This window comes from Lytechinus pictus, chromosome 4, assembly GCF_037042905.1.
Source record: "Lytechinus pictus isolate F3 Inbred chromosome 4, Lp3.0, whole genome shotgun sequence".
Classification (NCBI taxonomy): domain Eukaryota; kingdom Metazoa; phylum Echinodermata; class Echinoidea; order Temnopleuroida; family Toxopneustidae; genus Lytechinus; species Lytechinus pictus.
Window position 1 is genome coordinate 7,452,152 of NC_087248.1, and position 19,455 is coordinate 7,471,606.

Below are 19,455 nucleotides of genomic sequence, written 5' to 3' on the forward strand. Positions count from 1 at the left end.
CAACATCTAGCCCCCTCAAAATTTTTAGCTCTTTACACCACCGTTCATCTGATCATATAGACTTAGTGGTGTTAAATCAAAGTGGATATGAGATGAAATGCAAAGAGCTTAACTGGAATATGACCTGCATCAATTCTCAAAATGAAACAAACCGTCATAAGGAGTGGTGGCAAGGCATATAACATCATACTCTCACATTAGTTTTTGTTGAGCATTTGATTGGACTCCGGCTTTTTGCAGGAGAAAAGGTGTCTCCTACTGCCTCGCAGTGTCTTTGCAAGGCATGACTATACTTCTATGCAAAATAAGTTGATGTATTTCTCTATCATTGGCAAAAGTAATATTTATTTCATTGTGATTTTTTTTAATTTGAATTTGTAAAGTTTTGAAGATATATTTTATCTCCAGATTATGGTATGAATAAACTACAAACAGAAGGAAAGAAAAAAGTGTCATAAATAATGTCAATGTTTCTTTTAAGAAATTATATTACACAAATTTCCTCTTTGCACTTAGTCTTAGATATCAGTAAGAAAAAAGTCGTAGTTTTGATCCTGGGAACCTCATGAATATAAATCTCTGATTTTACCATTCCTGCCCCCTCCCCCCCCAAAAAAAAGACTTTTAACTTCTCCTTCCACACAACACAAATGAAAAAAATACAACACAGATGTAAATATACTTTCAATAGACATGTTGATTTTAATTCCTTTGCATGTACACAAAACATGTCTTGGTCATCTAATATTCACATATACAATTTATGACCCCAGAAACTTTATTATGCACATATAGTTTGAATTATATAAAACACCATATATGCAGGGGGCTCACAATTATATAACACATCTTTACCCCTATCACGCTCATATTATGCAAGGGAAATATGTATATATCTTCATAGAAATATACATTTATTTTCTCCTTTTTTGGTCATGATAGGAGCTAGATCTACCAGGGTTAGGAATACTTAAAAAAAAACATTTACAAGGCGTTCTCAACATTTCACAAATATAAACTCTCATTATTTTATTCTACAAACTCTACATTATTGACAAAAGTAGTATGTACTGATCTTCTTGGCCTCTGGCGAAATTTTCTTAAATATATTCATAATTACATATCGCTATAAAACATGAAAATCTTTGGCTCAGTATTATTGTACATTTTTTTAGTTAGTTTCAGCAAAGATTTCATCTTTTTTTAAATCCTTCATTTGTTATCAAAATTGAATATACTTTCAAGAACTTTAAGCTTTCAAAAATGTTACTTGTACATAGAATAGAAACACTCCGAGTGCTAAGGAAGGCCTATATAAAGGGAAATTGAACACACATTGATGAACAAGCAGCATTTATGCTGTACAAGGAAAGAGAAAGATCTGTCAATGAGTTTATTTCTAGATTGAAAGAAATGTTAAAGGAAGTACAGAGAGACACAAAAAAAAGTAAAAGAGAGACATTGCAAAAAGATGCAGAATTGAAAAGAGATGCAATACAGAGAAATTGAAGGGGGGGGGGTAGGGGAGCATTTCATGAAAGCAAATAGTGATTTTCACTGTTATAAGCTACCAAAATCCTTGCATCTGATTGGCTCAGAACAAATTTGTCAGTGAAAATCAGTATTTGTTGCCATGAAACCCTCCCTTGTAAAGGAAAGAGGAGGGAAGAACAGAGTAGATATACAAATATGATTGATATGCTTAAAGGAGGGGGTAGATATAAAAGAAAATTGAATATAGAAGACATAAAAGAGTGAATATGGAAAGAGAAAAGGAATGGAGGGAAAAGAGGACTCGGCAAGGAAAGAACCATAGGATTCCACTAATAAAGTAAGTAATATATTAAAGGAGCATTTCAAACTAAATTGTGCACTGACACAAATAGGGTGCAATATTTCCAATTTATGACTCATGATTTCATGATAATCAATGGTTGAGATCTACATAAAAGAAAAACCAACAAAATAACAGTTTTATGACTGCCGAGAGTATTTAAGTCAGGAATGGTTTTCCTAGAAGATTCTCACCGAAAAGGAGAATAGGTAAAATTAAGGATAAACCTTGAAGTTTTTGCACTGGCAGATTCTGCATATCTCGAACAAAAAACTGATGAAAAAGTAAGGATTTAAAAATAAATTACTTCTCATATTCAAAGAACTTTGGGTCACTGAATTTTACATTAAAAGTCAAGAATTTAGAAGAGATTATTTGTGCAAGCTTAATCTTTACACTTCAAATTTCCCATGGAAAGCTACCAGATTAAAATTAAACACACAAAAACAATCAGTATCCACTAATATTCAGAAATAAATTTGCCCCAATCATCAATATTAATCTCAAACGACCCAACACACTCGTACATGAAACTAACAAAATAAACGTGCAACACAAAAAATTTGCCTCGTGTTCAAGTAAATTAGAATCAAATTATGATGCACACATATAAGCTCTGAAGCATTTTGGTGGCTGTATTCTAATAAATTCCTTGCATTCCTAAAATGAAGGTTACACCCAAAATTATGAGTTATTTGATTTTTTTTTTAGCCATCAAAGGAAAAATTTGGGGCAGAGTAGGATGAGCAAAGTAGTACACTCTGATTTAAGATTGTGACTACAGCCAAATTGCAAAACTGAAACAACTATTACGAGACACAAAAACATACAAGAACGCAAAATTTATCTGCAGTGTGAATGGGATCTGGTAAAAAAAGGCCTTTTGATCATCAGTTCAAGCAGTTTTTTTTTTTTAATGGATATCTCATCTTCCTAACGGTCTTATTCATAATTACATTAAAATCTTGCTATGAAATTGCCAAGTTCTGACAAAACACGATTATTTGTACTTAAAGATGATGGACACAAATAGTGATGTTGTTCGATAGAGATTACCATCAATTCATTAACCCATTCAATACCACACAACTGTTTTCAACATATGCCCAAAATGATATATCATGGAGTAAAGGTAGGCATGTGCCTTTTGACCTTGTATTCAAATAAAGGGTTTCAATAATTTACCTCTTGATTAGTGACTGTTAACAAGTACTGCATAGTGTATAATCCATTACAACTACTAGGGACAGTCTGTGTTGAATGAAACTCACCCCCCCCCCATTTACACCAGAGGGTAATTGCTCAAGCGCACTATGACTGTTCAGTGACATATGGACAGCAGTGACACAAAAATGTTCTGATAAGAGATTGGAGGGGCAAACCATTGTTAATGCACATTAATAATAATAATCCGTTTTTTATATAGCGATTAATACATCGGAACGACGTGTCTAAGCGCTTTACAGATATATTATTATTACCCCGGTCATCGGATTCAATCAGTCATTCCCGCACACAATGTGTGCACATCCTCCACTCCCTGGGGAGTATTCCAGTCAGTCGCCGGTGAGGCGCACACAGTACTGGACAAGCTACAATGACTTTCACATCCTACCGGGTACCCATTTTAGCACCTGGGTCGAGAGTGGCAAAGTGTGGATTAACGCCTTGCCAAAGGACGCCAGACCGCGGTGGGATTCGAACACACGACCCTCTGTTTACAAGGCGAGAGTCAGAACCACTACACCACGGCTCCTCCTTTTGATTAACCTCAAAACACAAAATTCAATAGAATTTGAGTATATGCCCATCAAATCTAGCTCAACTTCCAGCACAAGAATTGTCTGAATACATATATTCCTTCACAATGAGAACTCTACCTCACTTGCATCTGAACTGAATTATTTCATTTATTTAGTATCAGTATACACCTGAATTCTGACTCAACATAATTTAAAAACACAACTACAGTAATGAGAATACATTACTACGTGAATTCATGTATGAAGAATACTTTTGAATACATAATTTTCTCTGAAACTTAACCTCAAGTACGATGGGTTTTAAAACACATCTACACTGGTGGGTGTTTCATAAAGTTAAAATTGACTTTAAACGCGACTGGTGATCCTTTCTTGTCCTAAATGAATGATATACATGTAACCCTATGTAGCTGACTTAGCACTTAAGAACATGTTCCTGTCATGTTTAAAGTTGTGTGCAACTTTACACACAGCTTTATGAAACCTAGACAATTAAACCCCAAGCATTCACTTCCAATAAAAGCAACAAGTACGAGCAGGTTCTGTTTATTTATCTGCCTTGTTTTCAGGCAAAGAATGTTAATCGAAATGGACTTTGCACTCAACTAATGTTCCCATTAATCCTTGATGAAACAGAGGCAGTAAATTGCATTGATTTTATCTCACTTGGTTAAACAAGCATCAAGTCTTCGACATTGTTGTTTTTGCTTAATTGGTGAGATTTTAAAGCTAAATTACAGTAGTTGCAGTAAAACACTAATTTCGTGAGAAAGTCTGTAAAACCAAGGTTAAGTATGACTATATCATCGTGGATCTAGATCTGGTACAGTTACATAAACTGAACTTTGTGAAATCATAAAATCTAAGCTGAAATACGATCACACTGAAGATCGCCAACACAGATAGGCACACGTGGGACAGTGTATTATTATTGCTGGAATAAAGACCCGACGGAAGTGACCGAATCCGCGCTTATTTTGCTTATTTCTCAGCAATTACACAATTTCTTCCAGAATCCTTTGGCACATATTTTTTATTCATAGAAACAGACACTTGGGTGGTCATTATATTAGATTCTGTAAAAAATCATTTTGAGATCGTTACCAGAACTGGAATTTACCTTTAACTGGGGAAAGTGGGGGGGGGGGGGGGGTGCCAATGAGACATACTCTGACGTTCAAGCCAAGAAGAGAACTCCCCTCCTAATTACAATAAAAGTACATCTGTGTAGGTTTATAATAATGCCCTTTAAACCCTCACCCTGAAATGATATTTGGGTAGCCCACGAGCAACATGGATCCGACAAACTATAATATCTTACTTGGCATTAATCTTCAAAACTAATGATGAGCTGAATACTTTCTCTTTAGTGACAATTCTTGGGAGGGAAGCAATTCTGTAATTGTTTATCCCATCAACCAACATATATCAGGAGTGACAGAGTAATAGAATTTTATTAAAACTCCAAAAATGTAAATATTTCCAAATAGAGGAAATAATTTATAATATCAACAAAATTTTCTTAAAAAGGGACTTGCCCCCTTTCGACATTAAACTCTTTCAGTAAAAAGTTCACATTTAATGTTCAGACCTCATAATGCCGTAATACCAATACTAACAATAACCTTTCACAATGTTTCCACTTTTATTTCTCTTGAATGTCATGTAATGATATCATTAACCAAATTCTTATTTTAAAAGGGATTTGCCCGCTTTATATGTATTTAGTGTCTTCAGTAAACTTGAGTCCTACAATGCAATTACAAACAATGTAAATTTCCATAATGACCTTCTAGCTCGTTTCATTTTAATATATGCTATGTCTTGATATCGTTTACCTAATATAAAGGAATTTGCCTCCTTTAATATATAACCTCTTTGGTAAACCCGAAACCCTATAATGCATAACCAACAATATGAATTTGCTTTAACGGCCTTCTAGCTCTTATATCTATGCATACCATGTCTTGTTTTGTAAGATGACTATCCCTGCACTCGGCATGGTGACTTACTTCCCGACCTCTTCAACTCTTGTCTTTAAATATCAATTATTCCAGGCATGTCGGAATGTACCATGACAATGGTGTCCTCCTACACATACACACATTAAAGCTGATAGCAATGGTATGCCTAATGCCTGTAATCTACTGTGTGAATGTATGCTCTCATCTCTTGATGTCACCCATAATACAGGTTTATGTAGGCACCTGTAATAAGGATAAGCATAGCCCTTTGATATTTGTTGCTTTGGAAACATGAATGATGCGTAATAATGGACAATTACACCTTTAAACATGCCCCCCCCCCCCAAAAAAAAAAAAAAAAAAAGTAAAAAAAAAGAATGTTAATTAAGAAGGCCATTAGAACAAAGCATAGCATCAGCAACAAGAGCTGGACAGCCGTGAACATCTCAAATACACTGTGCATGTCATCAAATTGTAGGAATGAATAAATTCAATTCATTCACATCAAAATCTTTAAACCCACAGAGAAACCCTCACACCTTAGTAATCCAATCACAAATATGTCGGAAATGTCAATTAAAAACATAATTCAGAGTGCTATAACTCCCCGTGTGAACACTACCTAGACAAGGATCGTGGTCTGACAATTCAAGCGTGTTGAATGTCACCACATTCCATCTTGGATGTGCATGGAGGTCACGCAACTGAATATGTTTTGGTTTCCCTCTAAAAAAAAACAACCAATAAAGGTGTGTAATGTAGCTCTAACCAAAGGGCTGAAAAAAATACATACAAAACACGGTCTAGGATTTAGAATGATCATCAATATAAATTTCAGAGGCGAGGTTTTAAGTATTAATCGAGTAATATATATACCCACATGTGCTCGAAGGAAGTTATCAAAAGGATCTACTGCAATTGCATTAAATTGTGAGGCCTTTAATCCACTTTCACATGGATCTTTAGGTGAAATTTCTGACACTGGCATATTAAACTTTTTAATTCACTACATTTTTCATATTTACGGTGCAGCTGAAAATCATGAAAGTCAAGATAATCATAACCAACAAGATTATGACCCCTTTGAGGGGAAGGAAATTCTAATGAAAACATACCATACAACAGAAAACACGAAAAGACAATTCAAACGAGGCACAGCATGTCAAATGCTGTCATCTTGTATGAAGGAAATGAACTGTTGTTCATTTTTATCAGACATAGTCCATGTCTTGCAAGTCGGTGCTGCTCTGAGCGGCTGCTCCGTCCCCTTCAGATCTCTCCATCTCACCAGGTCCAGGCGGCGAGTCAATGTCGATGGGCAGCGGGTACGGATGTCCATTGTCATCGAAGAACCTCCGGAAGGTGAACTCGAAGAAGGCATGATCCGTCTGCTGCCGATGATTCTCCTCTTCGGTAGGGTTGCTGTCCCAGCTGTCTGTGCTGGAGTTGGAGCCTAGCTTATTCGGCGAGACGGGATCGAAGTTGGAGGTATCCGTCGGGTGGCGGACGGTGGGGATGTAGGGGGCTTTCATCTTGCGGATGTTGGAGTCAAAGTCTATGGTCTGGAAGAACGGATGCGATTTGATGTCTAGGACACCGTTTTTGCCCAGGCGCTCCTCTGGTCCTGTGCAGAGTCGGCGGATGAAATCAGAGGCATCGCGGCTGAGCTTGGCTTGGGACGGGATGTGAAGGTATTGCTTCCAGTTTATAACCTGTTTCACAGAATACAATCAAATGTTGGGATAAGAATCGACTTCCTGCTTCTAGTGTAAAAAAAAGGTAATATACAGAGTTGCGTAGGAAATAAACTAGGGGTGTCTGTTGATTTGATTCTTAACATCTTGAAAGGTCTTTTCTTTAGGGAGACAATTTTTTTTTTGTTCGTTTATTTCTTCATTCATTATTTTTATTTATTTATTTATTTATTGTTTTTTTTGGGGGGAGGGGAAAAAACATTTCATACAGTACCTATCTACATATTAATAGCAATTTGTATTACACTATCTATGTAGAAATTTGATTGCAAGGCATTCAGTTGGAAGTTCTCCTGACTAATCCTTATCCGTGCCTGCTATTGGGATTCATCGCACACTTAAATATTGATTTGATTTTTCAATCCTCTTTCAGGGCCAGTACTATCTTGTATGTCTCAGAAAAAAGTGATTGACCCACAAGCCGCTTGTGATAATGAGCATCGGTGATGGCGTGTATATTATAAAATGCACAAATTACATACCTTAAACTGGGTCTCGGCAGGCGAGTCTGCATGGAACGGGGGTTGACCAACCAACATCTCGTACAAGATGACACCCACACTCCACCAATCACACAGCTGGGTATACCCTGCAAAGCAAAAATAATGAAAATGGGACCTATAAATAAGCCACTAAAACCACTCTATTAAGTGCTGAAGGTGCATAAAGCAGTAAATAGAAAGGTTTTGAGAAGACTCAATATAGATATAGTTTCTGATGTCTTCAGGAGGCTATTACATAGAAATGCATGAGCACAGGATCTTTTCCCCAAAGTTTTTTTAAGACTTGTAGAATTACGAGGGAACCAGATGTTAATGAGTGTCGAGACCTTCTGGGCATGGAATAATTGATGGACAACAGATTGCATTAAGGTAGTGATCTGTGAATGCAATGAAAAACGAGCAACAAAATCTTAACAATTATCTTGTTTCTTGATAGAGAGCCATTACACCGAGTTCAAATTTAAGTAATGTGAAAGCATTTATTTGACAGAGAGATTACACGAACTGCAGTATACTGAAGCTGAACTAGTATTTACATGTATATGATAATCTGGACCCAGAGCTGTGAAAATGAATGTCTTAAAAATTCCATGGGTTAATAAAGCCTTACCTGTTCTGATAAGAACCTCAGGGGCGATGTAATTGGGGGTTCCAACCAGGGAGTGGGCCTTGCATCGCTCCTGCTCACGCTTCTTTCTCCTCTCAAGGGTCTTCAGAGGGCGCTTGTCATGAGAGGAACGGTCATGCTCCTTATCTTTGGCATCAAAATGGTGGTGACTGCACCCACATTTCCCTCGGTCCATGGTGTCAAAGGGCTCCATACTGTCCGTTCTATTGTGGCCAGCTGTAGCGTAGGATTAAAAGTAATGGTAGAACGATAGCTGAATTGTCAAGAGCAGTTGCATCAAATATTCACTCTTGAAGTTACGTGATTAAAGTGTATTGAAGACAGTATTAAAGTACCACCGAGTTCAAAGGAACTTCAGCTGTGTGAAAGTTGGTACTCTGGGTCTACTTCAGCTATAATGAAAATAAATTTGTCATGTCAATGGAATTTCATTAATTCGTTTCAATCAGTGATGTAAACCATGTTTCGTGTTGCAGAATGTTATGCAGTAGAGTGATAATGCATTTTATGTCACTTTACCACTGAAAACTTAATCTGACTGGTGTGATGACAGGAACACTTGTTTGATTGTAAAGAACAAAGAATGTTTTCTCATGTCACATGTCATTGGCAGTATAATGTCAGGGGCATTTTTTTTTTTGGGGGGGGGGTTGATCTTTGGATATTGGTAAATAAATGTATGAAACATATTCACAATTGGATATTATTAGCAATAATACATTACAGCATTTGGCTACAGGGACTTTAGAAAATGATAATACAAATTCAGCAGGCTACTTTAAATAGACATTTTTTATTACATCAAATGGACATTTGTGTAGCATTGTTCCATCTTGAAAGAAAGCAAGGTATAAAATGATTAAACTCACGTTTCTGATAGTATTTGGAGTCATGGGTCCATCTGAAGCCAGTACAGAGGCCAAAGTCAGTGAGCTTGATGTGACCATCTCTATCAATCAGGATGTTATCTGGTTTGATGTCTCGATGGATGAAGTCCATCTTATGCACACTTTCTATGGCCAGGACCAATTCCGCAATGTAGAATCTTGCAAGGTCCTCCTCAAAGATCTCAAGGCGAATCAAGAGGCTCATCAAGTCACCTCCTGGGATGTAATCCATCACAAAGTACAAGTTTTCCTTGTCTTGAAAGGAGTAGTATAGTTTGACTACCCACTCGTTGTCCGCTTCTGCCAGGATATCCCGCTCCGCTTTCACATGGCCTGCCTGGTTACGCTGTATGACGTCTAGTTTCCGTAGCTTCTTCACAGCGTACAAGGCATTGGTGTCAACTTTCCTGGCAAGAGCCACTTCACCGAAGGCTCCAATGCCAAGGGTTTTGATTTTCTTGAACATGGATTTGTTCATCTTGGCACGCTTGAGGCGGAGGTAGTTGGACTCCTTCTGGAAAAGCATCCGCCTCATCTGGTCGCGATCCCCTGGGGTGAGATCAACACGCTGCATCTCCTGCTCAAGTTGCATCCGCCTTTTGATTCTTTGCCGATGCGACTTGAGAATATTCTCAACGTGTTGCTCCATGTAAAACTTATAGGCTTCCGGTCTGTAGACCCTGACACGAGGCTCATACCGTTCCTTATGCCTACCCTTGTTCCGACGCTCAGGCACAGGAGATTCGATCCTGCTCTTCTCGAGCGGCTGGGAATCGCTAGATGCACTCTCCAAATCACAACCATCTGAAATCTCTGAAATAAGAGATGGAGGTCTGACAAGAGGGGATTCTGATCTTGCGGAAGAGCTCTGTGTGCTAGTGCTTTGAGTGCTGATCGTGTCTGGTGATGGACCTCTTGCAGGTGGCGGCTGATCAGGTCCATGGGCTTTCTGAAGGACAGGTTTTGCAACTGGGGTACTGCTAACGGACTGAAGAAAAGGTGGTGAGGAGTAACCAGGCCCTGGTACGGCAGTTGAACTTACTGCAGCAGCAACTGGAACATTGAGATGCAAGTCTTTGGCCTTCATCTCCACATTCTGCACAGTAGCTGCCGGCCTGTATGGTGGCGGTGGTTTGCTATTTCCTGGTAAATCATTGTTTGGTTCTATACGACTAATTGTCACAACTGCCGGCTGAGGCTGATGATGTTGCGGGAGTTGGGTTTGAATCTGTACCACGTTGCCTCCCATCTGTGATGGGATTGGCTTGAATACAGTACTACTATTGCTAGGACCCTGACTATTCTGCGGAGTGAGTCTTGCTGTATTGTACTGCGATTGAGTCATGGTCGGTGTGCCTCCTCTTTGCTGAGGCCCACCGACATGACCTGCTTGAGTCTGAATTGAATTTGGGGTCTGCCGATTTTGGGTACTGAATTCATAACTTGGGGGAGGCTGAGTTTTATTAATCATAGCACTTATCATATCTGGACTGTAAATGCTAGGCTGATTGTCTGCGGGTAATATCATTATATGAGCACAGCTTCGATGTTGCTCTGTAGGTGTGGGACTAGGTTGTACATTTAGGTGATTTGACATGTTGGTACCCTGTCCATTGTAGGCCGCATTCAAACCAGTTGGTGGATTACGCGAAACTGCCAACTGACTGGACACATGTGTACCTTGCCCTGCATAGGTGGCATGCGTCATTGTTCCATGTCTTTGTCCCAAGTCGTATCCATTGGACTGGGGAATGCTTTGACCTTGTGCAGCTGCCGTTGCGGCTTGAACATTATAAGTCCTTCCTTGAGGATAAGGAGGCGGATTGTGTGATGACATAGGATCTGATACGGTAAACGTCTTTCCCGTCGAGTATGTCGTTGACGATGTCGTCGAGATTGTGATAACAGTTTGACGTTTGATAGTTCTGTCCTCTGGATTGATTGTTAACTGGTTATAACCAGTATCAGCTGCCCCTGGCACCCTATTCATAGTCAGGCTAGACTTATACCCTGAACTGTCTCTATTTGGATTCACATACGACTGGTAAATCACATCACCATTCTTACCTACATGTAGCCTATTTGCTAGATTTGTCCTTTCCATAGGTGCACCAGACCTATTAGGGTTTGTGCTTTGCAGATTACTTGATGGCGCCCTACTAGCCGTTATATGAATTTGTCCGCTACTATCTCTTGAATGTCCAGAATAACCACTGTAATTCATTGCATTCCATTGCGGTTGAAGTCTACTGTCACCCCCAGGAGCAACAGCTTTCACATAAGGCATTGCCTGCGCGTTCGTTACCAAACTGTCCCCATGGGCCATCGTGGAGTTGTACGAACGGCCTGTATAAGCAGTCTGTGGCTGCTGCTGCTGTTGAATGGAAGAAGTCCTGCCATCACTGAAGGAGTTGTTTGAAGATACGGATGAAAGACTGCGGGCATTGTCACCACCACTTGCTAAGTAGATCTGTTGACGGGAAGTCTGCTGACCGTAGGGTGATGGATGTTGCAAGGTCTCCCCAGGTGTGTTGGACTGTAGCATTGGCTGTCCTCTATCATCGTAGCTAGATTTCCGCTTCAACCCATAACCTGTGGCAAGGAAATAAAATAATTATAATTATAATACTCAATATTTATAACGCGCTTTTGCCACTTGGCCCAAAGCGCTCACAATTTCAGTTAACTTATTTAAACAAACAAAAATATAACCCTTTACATACATGTACTGTACTTCGATAATTACTTGTAAAACCTCAAGACGAGTGTCATATAATGTTGTGATGATTTCTCTAATAAGTAAAGTTGTACCATTTCATGTTTCTGTGTAATTATTGCTGTGCTTTGTCTAATCAAGCAATATTTTTTCATATCTATTATTGATTAAATTCTCCATTATTTCTTTATTTTTCTACAAGGGTCTATTGATATACGAAACAGCATCATATCATATCAAATCATCAGACTGCCAAAATAGCTTTTAACCTAGATCGATAGTTATATCATTACTAGATTTACTATGGCACACTCTGGATTTGAACAATGTTATTACGTTATTTCCAGTGGCATATATACATACATACCATTGGTCAGGTTGAAGTTACTTTTGTCGATGTTACTGAGATGTACAGTGTTTGAATTGATTAAGGTAACATTAGTCATCTTTGTTAACAAAGCCCTGCCTGGGGTGGTGTTTCATAAAGATTTAAGTATGACTTAGACTAGTCGCACTTAAATGTCTATTGCATGCAGTATAAAAGGCATGACCGCATTGGTCAGATCATGCGAAGAGGACGCGCACTACTGCAGTAGTATTGATTAATAAAATTCTGCGTTGCATATCTTCTTGTACATGTATGCATCAGCATTTAAGTGTGACTTAAAACATACTTAAATCTTTGTGAAACACCCCCAGGTTAATATCAGGGCTCTATATCTTCATAATTTTCGCCTCCGGAATTATACAGTTTTCAAAATCATTATTTATCATCACCTGCTGGGATGGAGCGGAAACCACTGCCGTTGCTGATTGAGGAACTGTCTGTACTGCTGGCATAGCTACTACTGTCTCTGATGCTACTATCTGGGGAGTCAGGGCCCTTAGGCTGCTGTTGCTGTTGATACAGCCTGGAGAGCTGGGAGACTTTCAATCCAACTTCCTGCTAGGGAACAGCAAAATAGGAGAAAAGTAAATTCTACTATAAGTATAAACATCATGTACATGTACATTGTACATGTAGTTGAACTTGACGCCATCAAAACATTGATCATGTAATGATGCTATTATAAACTGAATGATGGGTTGAAAAAATACATAACACAGGTGATTACTGATCAGGGAGAGCCAGAGTTTCATGAAAGGACTTGTCAAATGTTTAATACACAGTTACCAATTCAATCCAACAGCTGTTTGATATACATGTAGGACCTTTCAGTTACACACACTACTCCATGTTTGGAATATCAAAACAACCATTTAACAACATTTCAGAATCATCAGCTTATGAATAGTCCATTGCAATTCACTACCACAGTTACAATGATGCATCTCAGCCGATCAAAACCAAAGAAAGTTGCCCAATGATTGCTTGATTGAATGTCAGAAGGGATTGAGTTCCAAATAACTGGTCCTTGATAAAATATACTGTTTTTGAAGATGGAAGTACTGCACTGTGGAATATGGTTGCAATTGAACACATAAAATCAATCACAAGTTCACAACTAAACATGTATGTGGGCGATACATGTATTAAAGCAGACACTTTCCAAAAATTTTAATTGACTCTATTTCAAATCTGGATCAAAATTTTCTTTAAAAAAACTCATATGGAAGTTCATAAATACAAAGGTGATCAAAATAAGCCTCAAATTTTTTTCTTAGACATCTCCTTAAAGGAGAATCTGAACCATGCAAAAAAATTATATGCATGGGACTACATATACTTTTTAACTGAATTTCTATTTAACAGAAAACTATTGCTTGTTTTGTAAAACTTTCAGTTGGATAATCTGAAGGTCATCAGTTTATATCATGATATCAAAAGAAATTTTTTTAATATAAGTTGCAGGAAGGGTTAAAAATGTCAAATTTGTGGTGCTGGACAAAGTGTAATGCGACAGACCGTAATGCGACTGACCAGCGTTTTTGTATCTACAAAAGAAACTCAAAGTTACCTCCCAATGCCAATGTCTTATTTGAGACTGCTATGTTTTGCAGGTACAGTATTGAAATTGGTAAAATTCTTTTGATTTGAAAGAACTATCAAAAAGAATTCAGTCACTTTTTTTTCATGTCCTTTTTGTGTAATGCGACTGACCGATTTTTGGAAAGTCACTCGTCCACAATTCATGTACATGTATACTGTACATCATACACTGTACAACCTTTCTATATGTGTATGTATTGTTTTAAAGCCTCGGATGTTAAGATAAATTGACAGTATAAACTTGAAAGACTCATCCCTGTAAAACTGACAGCACCAGGTATTAGAAAAGACACATACAAACTTGTGTAATGCGAGTTACCGTGGAATCACCTATGTACATTATGCTGGTAACCCCAACATTTACAGTTCATCACCAAAAAAGACCCCCTATTGAATCTATTCTCTTTTGAAATGGTTGCCAACTATTAAAAATAATACCACTATGGAGGGATAGCTTATAAAGAAAGTCAATAAAATAAACTCTCAAATGACACCCCCCCCCCCAAAAAAAAAGGGAAAAACTATTCATGCTTGAGCACTGCCCATTAGGGTAGGCAGGAATTAGCCTTCCATTATTTATCAGTTTTTGAGAGGTGGGTCCTATGTCTATGGAACTTGTAAAGTTGAGGGTGTTGTTGACTACATCAATGGCCGATCATGATCAGTTTAGGTTGTATGAGCAAATTTCATGAATTATTATATTGAAATTAAATGCATTTAAGAATTAAGATGATGGGAACACTTTTGCAATATCTGAAGTGAAATTGTAGAATTTCGTAGACTTTTAGTTTAATTTTCTGTAAATTTTAATTATGTTTAGTTTTCAAAATTCCCAACCGGAGCGTGCAGTCATGGTGTACATTCATCGATGCATATTATTTTCAAAATTAATGTTTAGAAATACATGTATGTACTGTAGAATATGAGATTACATGTATGCTCTGTCAAGAGAGGGGGGGGGGGGGTTACAGAAAAATGCCTACAGAGTACAGTGTACAGATGAACATGTACAATGTAGGTCTAATGTAATACGAGAATTATTATCATTAAAAAAAACTTTGTTAACCTTTCAAGAGCTAAAGATTTGAACGATAGAGCCCTATGCCACTCAAGCCAGCAAGAAACCCCATCGGAATTTGCTAGGGGGCTGTGGGGGCATTGATTTCCCGGCGCTGAAACATGCAATGGGAATCCCCGGAATGCGCACAGACCAGATCCTGCGTCTGCAGACTCTCTGTTGTTACCACTCCGCCATAGCTTTTTCACATATGCCTGTGACCCACTTCCAAACATTTGGAGAATGCCATGGACTTCTTTCCAATGTAATATATGAAAGTCAAGTGTAGTGTAGTGTACTGTATGATGCAGTACTGCACATGATTTACAGAGTAGGCATATAATACATGTACATGTACATCATGACTCTCCAATGTGATGCCAAATTGCAAGGCCCACATGTACATGTATTGCATTGCATTGCAGTTGCTTAAAACAGCGAGGGCACAAGAAATCTTATTCTTTTAAACCTATGAATTAGAATGCATAAAAAGCATAAAAAGTAGAAACCGTAATAACAATTCAAGGGTAATAGGTGCATTCGCCCTTTACACAGCCCAAATGGCATTCGGGCCACAATCTTTCCCAGAATCAACCCAAGATCTTCCACAAATAATATTCTACAATATTTAGCAATTTAACATACACCTACAAGTATGTACATATAGCAGAGTGATAAAAAGAGTAGGCCTACTGTAACCTTTGATTTGAAAAATAATTTAACTTTCCTCAACCACAATCACTGTATTCTTTATTTAATTACAATGATGACTGATGATTTATGTACATATAGGACTAGTCATCATTGTCAATTTGTCATCATTTTTTTATCATCATCATCATCATATGAGAAATAAAACCACTCAATCAATCAATCAATCAATAATCATCACCTTCATCACCATCATCATCTTCAAAATCATCATTATCGTCATAAAAAAAAACATGCAAGTAAAGACCTACATGCTCATGTACATGTAGGCTTAAATTGCATGTATTATGTAGATGTATCTCAGGTGCGTGTGTCCAATTATGTAATCACTTAAAAGTCGTAGTACAATTATAATCAGGGGAATATTCTATTTACAATCATGATATTACAAAATGCACTCTCAATAAATGGGCAGAAGATCAAACCTTACTAATCCTATGACCTCATGGGTCTTTTATTTTCTACCCACTTTACATCACAACCAGACACAAACTCCCAGCACGCTCAGAGAGCACACACAGAGGAATCAGTGGTCCTGATCCAAGAATGCCAAGAATGTGGCACGTTTCCTGGGCCTATTATCTTGTTGACAATGGTGACCCACAAGACTTTGATCAAACCTATTTGGTTTGCACCCCTTTCATCCAAAACTAGTCTACATCGTGGAGACCCATTGGATGAACAACCAACCAGGAAATTTCTTCTGACTGCTAGCTGGACCGAGGTGCATCGGACAAATGGACAAATGAAGAAACAACTATGACTTCTTAAGTTTGTTTTAAATATTACTCTACGCCGAAATAATGTCTTTTGCTTAAACGCTGTTCTCCCCTTTAATTTTGCCCTCTTTTTTTATTTTACTTTCCTCTAGTGTATTTAGTGCCTACCCTTTTCATCCGTAAAAGCCCCCCCCCCCCCAAATAGGTAAATTAATCACTCAATGAATATACTTGATGAAACTATGAAAGAAATACAGGTTCTACATGTAGGCCCTACGTACAATACATACTGTACATGTAGGTCATAATAATTGAATCATATCATCATGCAGGCTTTGGCATAAACTTTCTTTGAGGTTAGAAAAGAAATACATGTAGGCCTACATGTATTCCCAGTCCAAGTACACTGCAACACTATTAAACAGTATGTAAAAAAAATACCAAAGGCCTAGTTGTCATGTACAAATACATACACTGTATAGGCTGACATGTAAGACTGCAGTGTATATATATATATATATATATATATATATATATATATATATATATATATATATATATATATATATGTACATACATGTACAACATGTATAAAGTATAAACGTACATTATGCACATTGCACTATTAAAGCATCTTCACTACAAGAGGACACACTAACAGTCTATTTACACAGACTAATCCCAAGCTACAAGTTGTTTGATGCCTCCAAAGAAAAGAATTACACAACCCCCCTCACCAAGCTACACAACTGCCAATACAAAAGGGAGATCTATTGTCAGAGAGTGAACAATAGAACTAACAAAACAGATGAAAGAAGCAGTGGAAGAGACAGAAAGAGAGAAGATGACAAGAAGAAGGGGAGGGAGATAATGGAGGAGGATAAGGAAAAGAAGAAAAAGAAGATCCATAAACATATACATGTACATGTAGCCACTGTGTTATAACAAAGAAAATCAAACGCACAAGGAGCTCACTGAGAAATGTTTTGTACCATACAGTATGTGCAAACTTTTCCATCCTTCAAGAAGTAGGCATACATGTACATGTAAAATCATTGCTCGCCTTTTTTCATGTACTGCTATTGAACAGGTAAAACCAAAGTAGGCATACATTGTACATGTATCAGCCTATCAGGGTCAAATGCTTGATATGACCCTGGTCTTGAATTCATGTCTGCAACCACCTGGTCAAGGGGTCATATTCCCTGGAGGCTAGAGTTATTTCACTTTCACTATGTTCCCTACCCTATTGCTGCAGAGTCACATTTCAATATCAGTATACAGTACAGAATGCACCAGGCTGAAAATATGATTTAAAGGGATACTTTGGAGTTTGGGCAAACAATATTTACACTGTATCTAAATAAATAGGGGCCTACATGTAGAGTAAAATTCACAGAGCAAAATGCTGAAAATTTCATCAAAATCTGATGACAAATAGCGAAGTTATGGAATTTTAAAGATTTGCATTATTCGGGTGCAACAGTTCTAGGCATGTCTTCATGAATATTCAATGAGCAAACCGATAATGTCATATCCCCCATTGTTCTTTTCTATCTTATATGAAATTAGGTTTATTCATATTGTTCTGTATAACAGCTGATAAAGTGCATTAGATATTCATTGCTGCAACTTAATGTACATGTATTTCATTACAAGGGAGACAAATCATTTACACATGTATGAAAAATGAAACAATTATGGTTTCATCATTCATAACATAAGAAAAGGGAAAGCAGGGATGTGATGTGACATCATCAGTCCATCTATTGAATATTCATGACAACGTGCATACAATACACTGTATACATGTATTGCTAAACTTTAAAATTCATTGTCATCCGATTTTGATGAAATTTTCAGCATTTTGCTCTGTGAATTTTACTCTATTTATTTAATATTTTCAGCCCAGAGCATCCCTTTAAAATGGTGAAATCAACTACAACACATAACATTGATAACTTCATAAAAACCGGATGACCTAATTACAGATGAGCACAGGTGGCTTTTGCATTATTCACAGCCTAAGAATGCACATGTAGCATATAAAGAAAATAACAAACTTAAATCGACAATAGAGAAAGTAAACAAACTTTGCTGAACAGTGGCTGTGGTACAGTGTCCATGTAAATGGAGCCTACTAATCAGAAAAAAATTAAATCTCAATTTTATGAGAAACAATTAAAAAATGTGCTTCCTAATAAAACTTCCACAGACACCCAAACAAATCATGACAAAAAAAAATCATATCACATTTTCTTAAATTCTAAACTGAAATACATGTACATACTTATGATACTCCAAAATGTACATACATGTACATGTACATGTACATGTAGCTTCATGGACTGAACTCACTGAAGTGTAATACTTATCTACATGTGCAATATTATTTTCTTGTGTGAATGCCTTTATATTACTTGTAGGCCTACAAATGTACATGTACATGTACACTTTCAATTCCCCTGGGCTGTAGTACATGTAGCCTCAAACCCAGACTATCAGCTAGTTTCTACATACACACTGTACACACACTGTACCATCTGTAAAGTTCTGCAGTACATTCTTTCTGCATGTGTCATCATAAAGAAATTGTGATACTGCTGCTGTGAAATGAGAGTGTACATTATATTGCAGGCCTACATGTACATGTAAATACAAATAAAAGAAAAAATTAATTTAGAATTTCATATTCTATTTCTCATCAAATACAAAAAAATGAGTTGGCAATTGGGAGATGACATAGGGGAGAGTGGGGGTAAATACATGTAAAGCATCTGTTAGTTTGTAATATCGGTCTACTCAAGATCTACATGTAGTACAGACATCTATTCTAATCATGTTTCATCATCTGCTAAAATATGTACATGTATAAAAATATATAATTGGAATTCTAAAAGATGGCCTTATTTACCCCACTCTCCCCTAA

At 37.4% G+C, this 19,455-nt stretch overlaps 1 protein-coding gene across 1 annotated transcript; it reads right to left on the minus strand.

Annotated features, from left to right (window-relative positions):
• Positions 1–673: 673 nt before the first annotated feature.
• LOC129259092 (serine/threonine-protein kinase LATS2-like) lies at positions 674–15,939 on the minus strand. Its single transcript, XM_064098298.1, has 6 exons — positions 13,500–15,939; positions 12,827–13,420; positions 9,316–11,925; positions 8,429–8,662; positions 7,798–7,904; positions 674–7,273 (listed from the first exon to the last, which is right to left on the minus strand). The coding sequence occupies exons 3-6, from the start codon at positions 11,876–11,878 to the stop codon at positions 6,773–6,775; spliced, it is 3,405 nt and encodes a 1,134-aa protein (XP_063954368.1). The 5' UTR covers positions 11,879–11,925; positions 12,827–13,420; positions 13,500–15,939; the 3' UTR covers positions 674–6,772.
• Between the last annotated feature and the right edge of the window lie 3,516 nt (positions 15,940–19,455).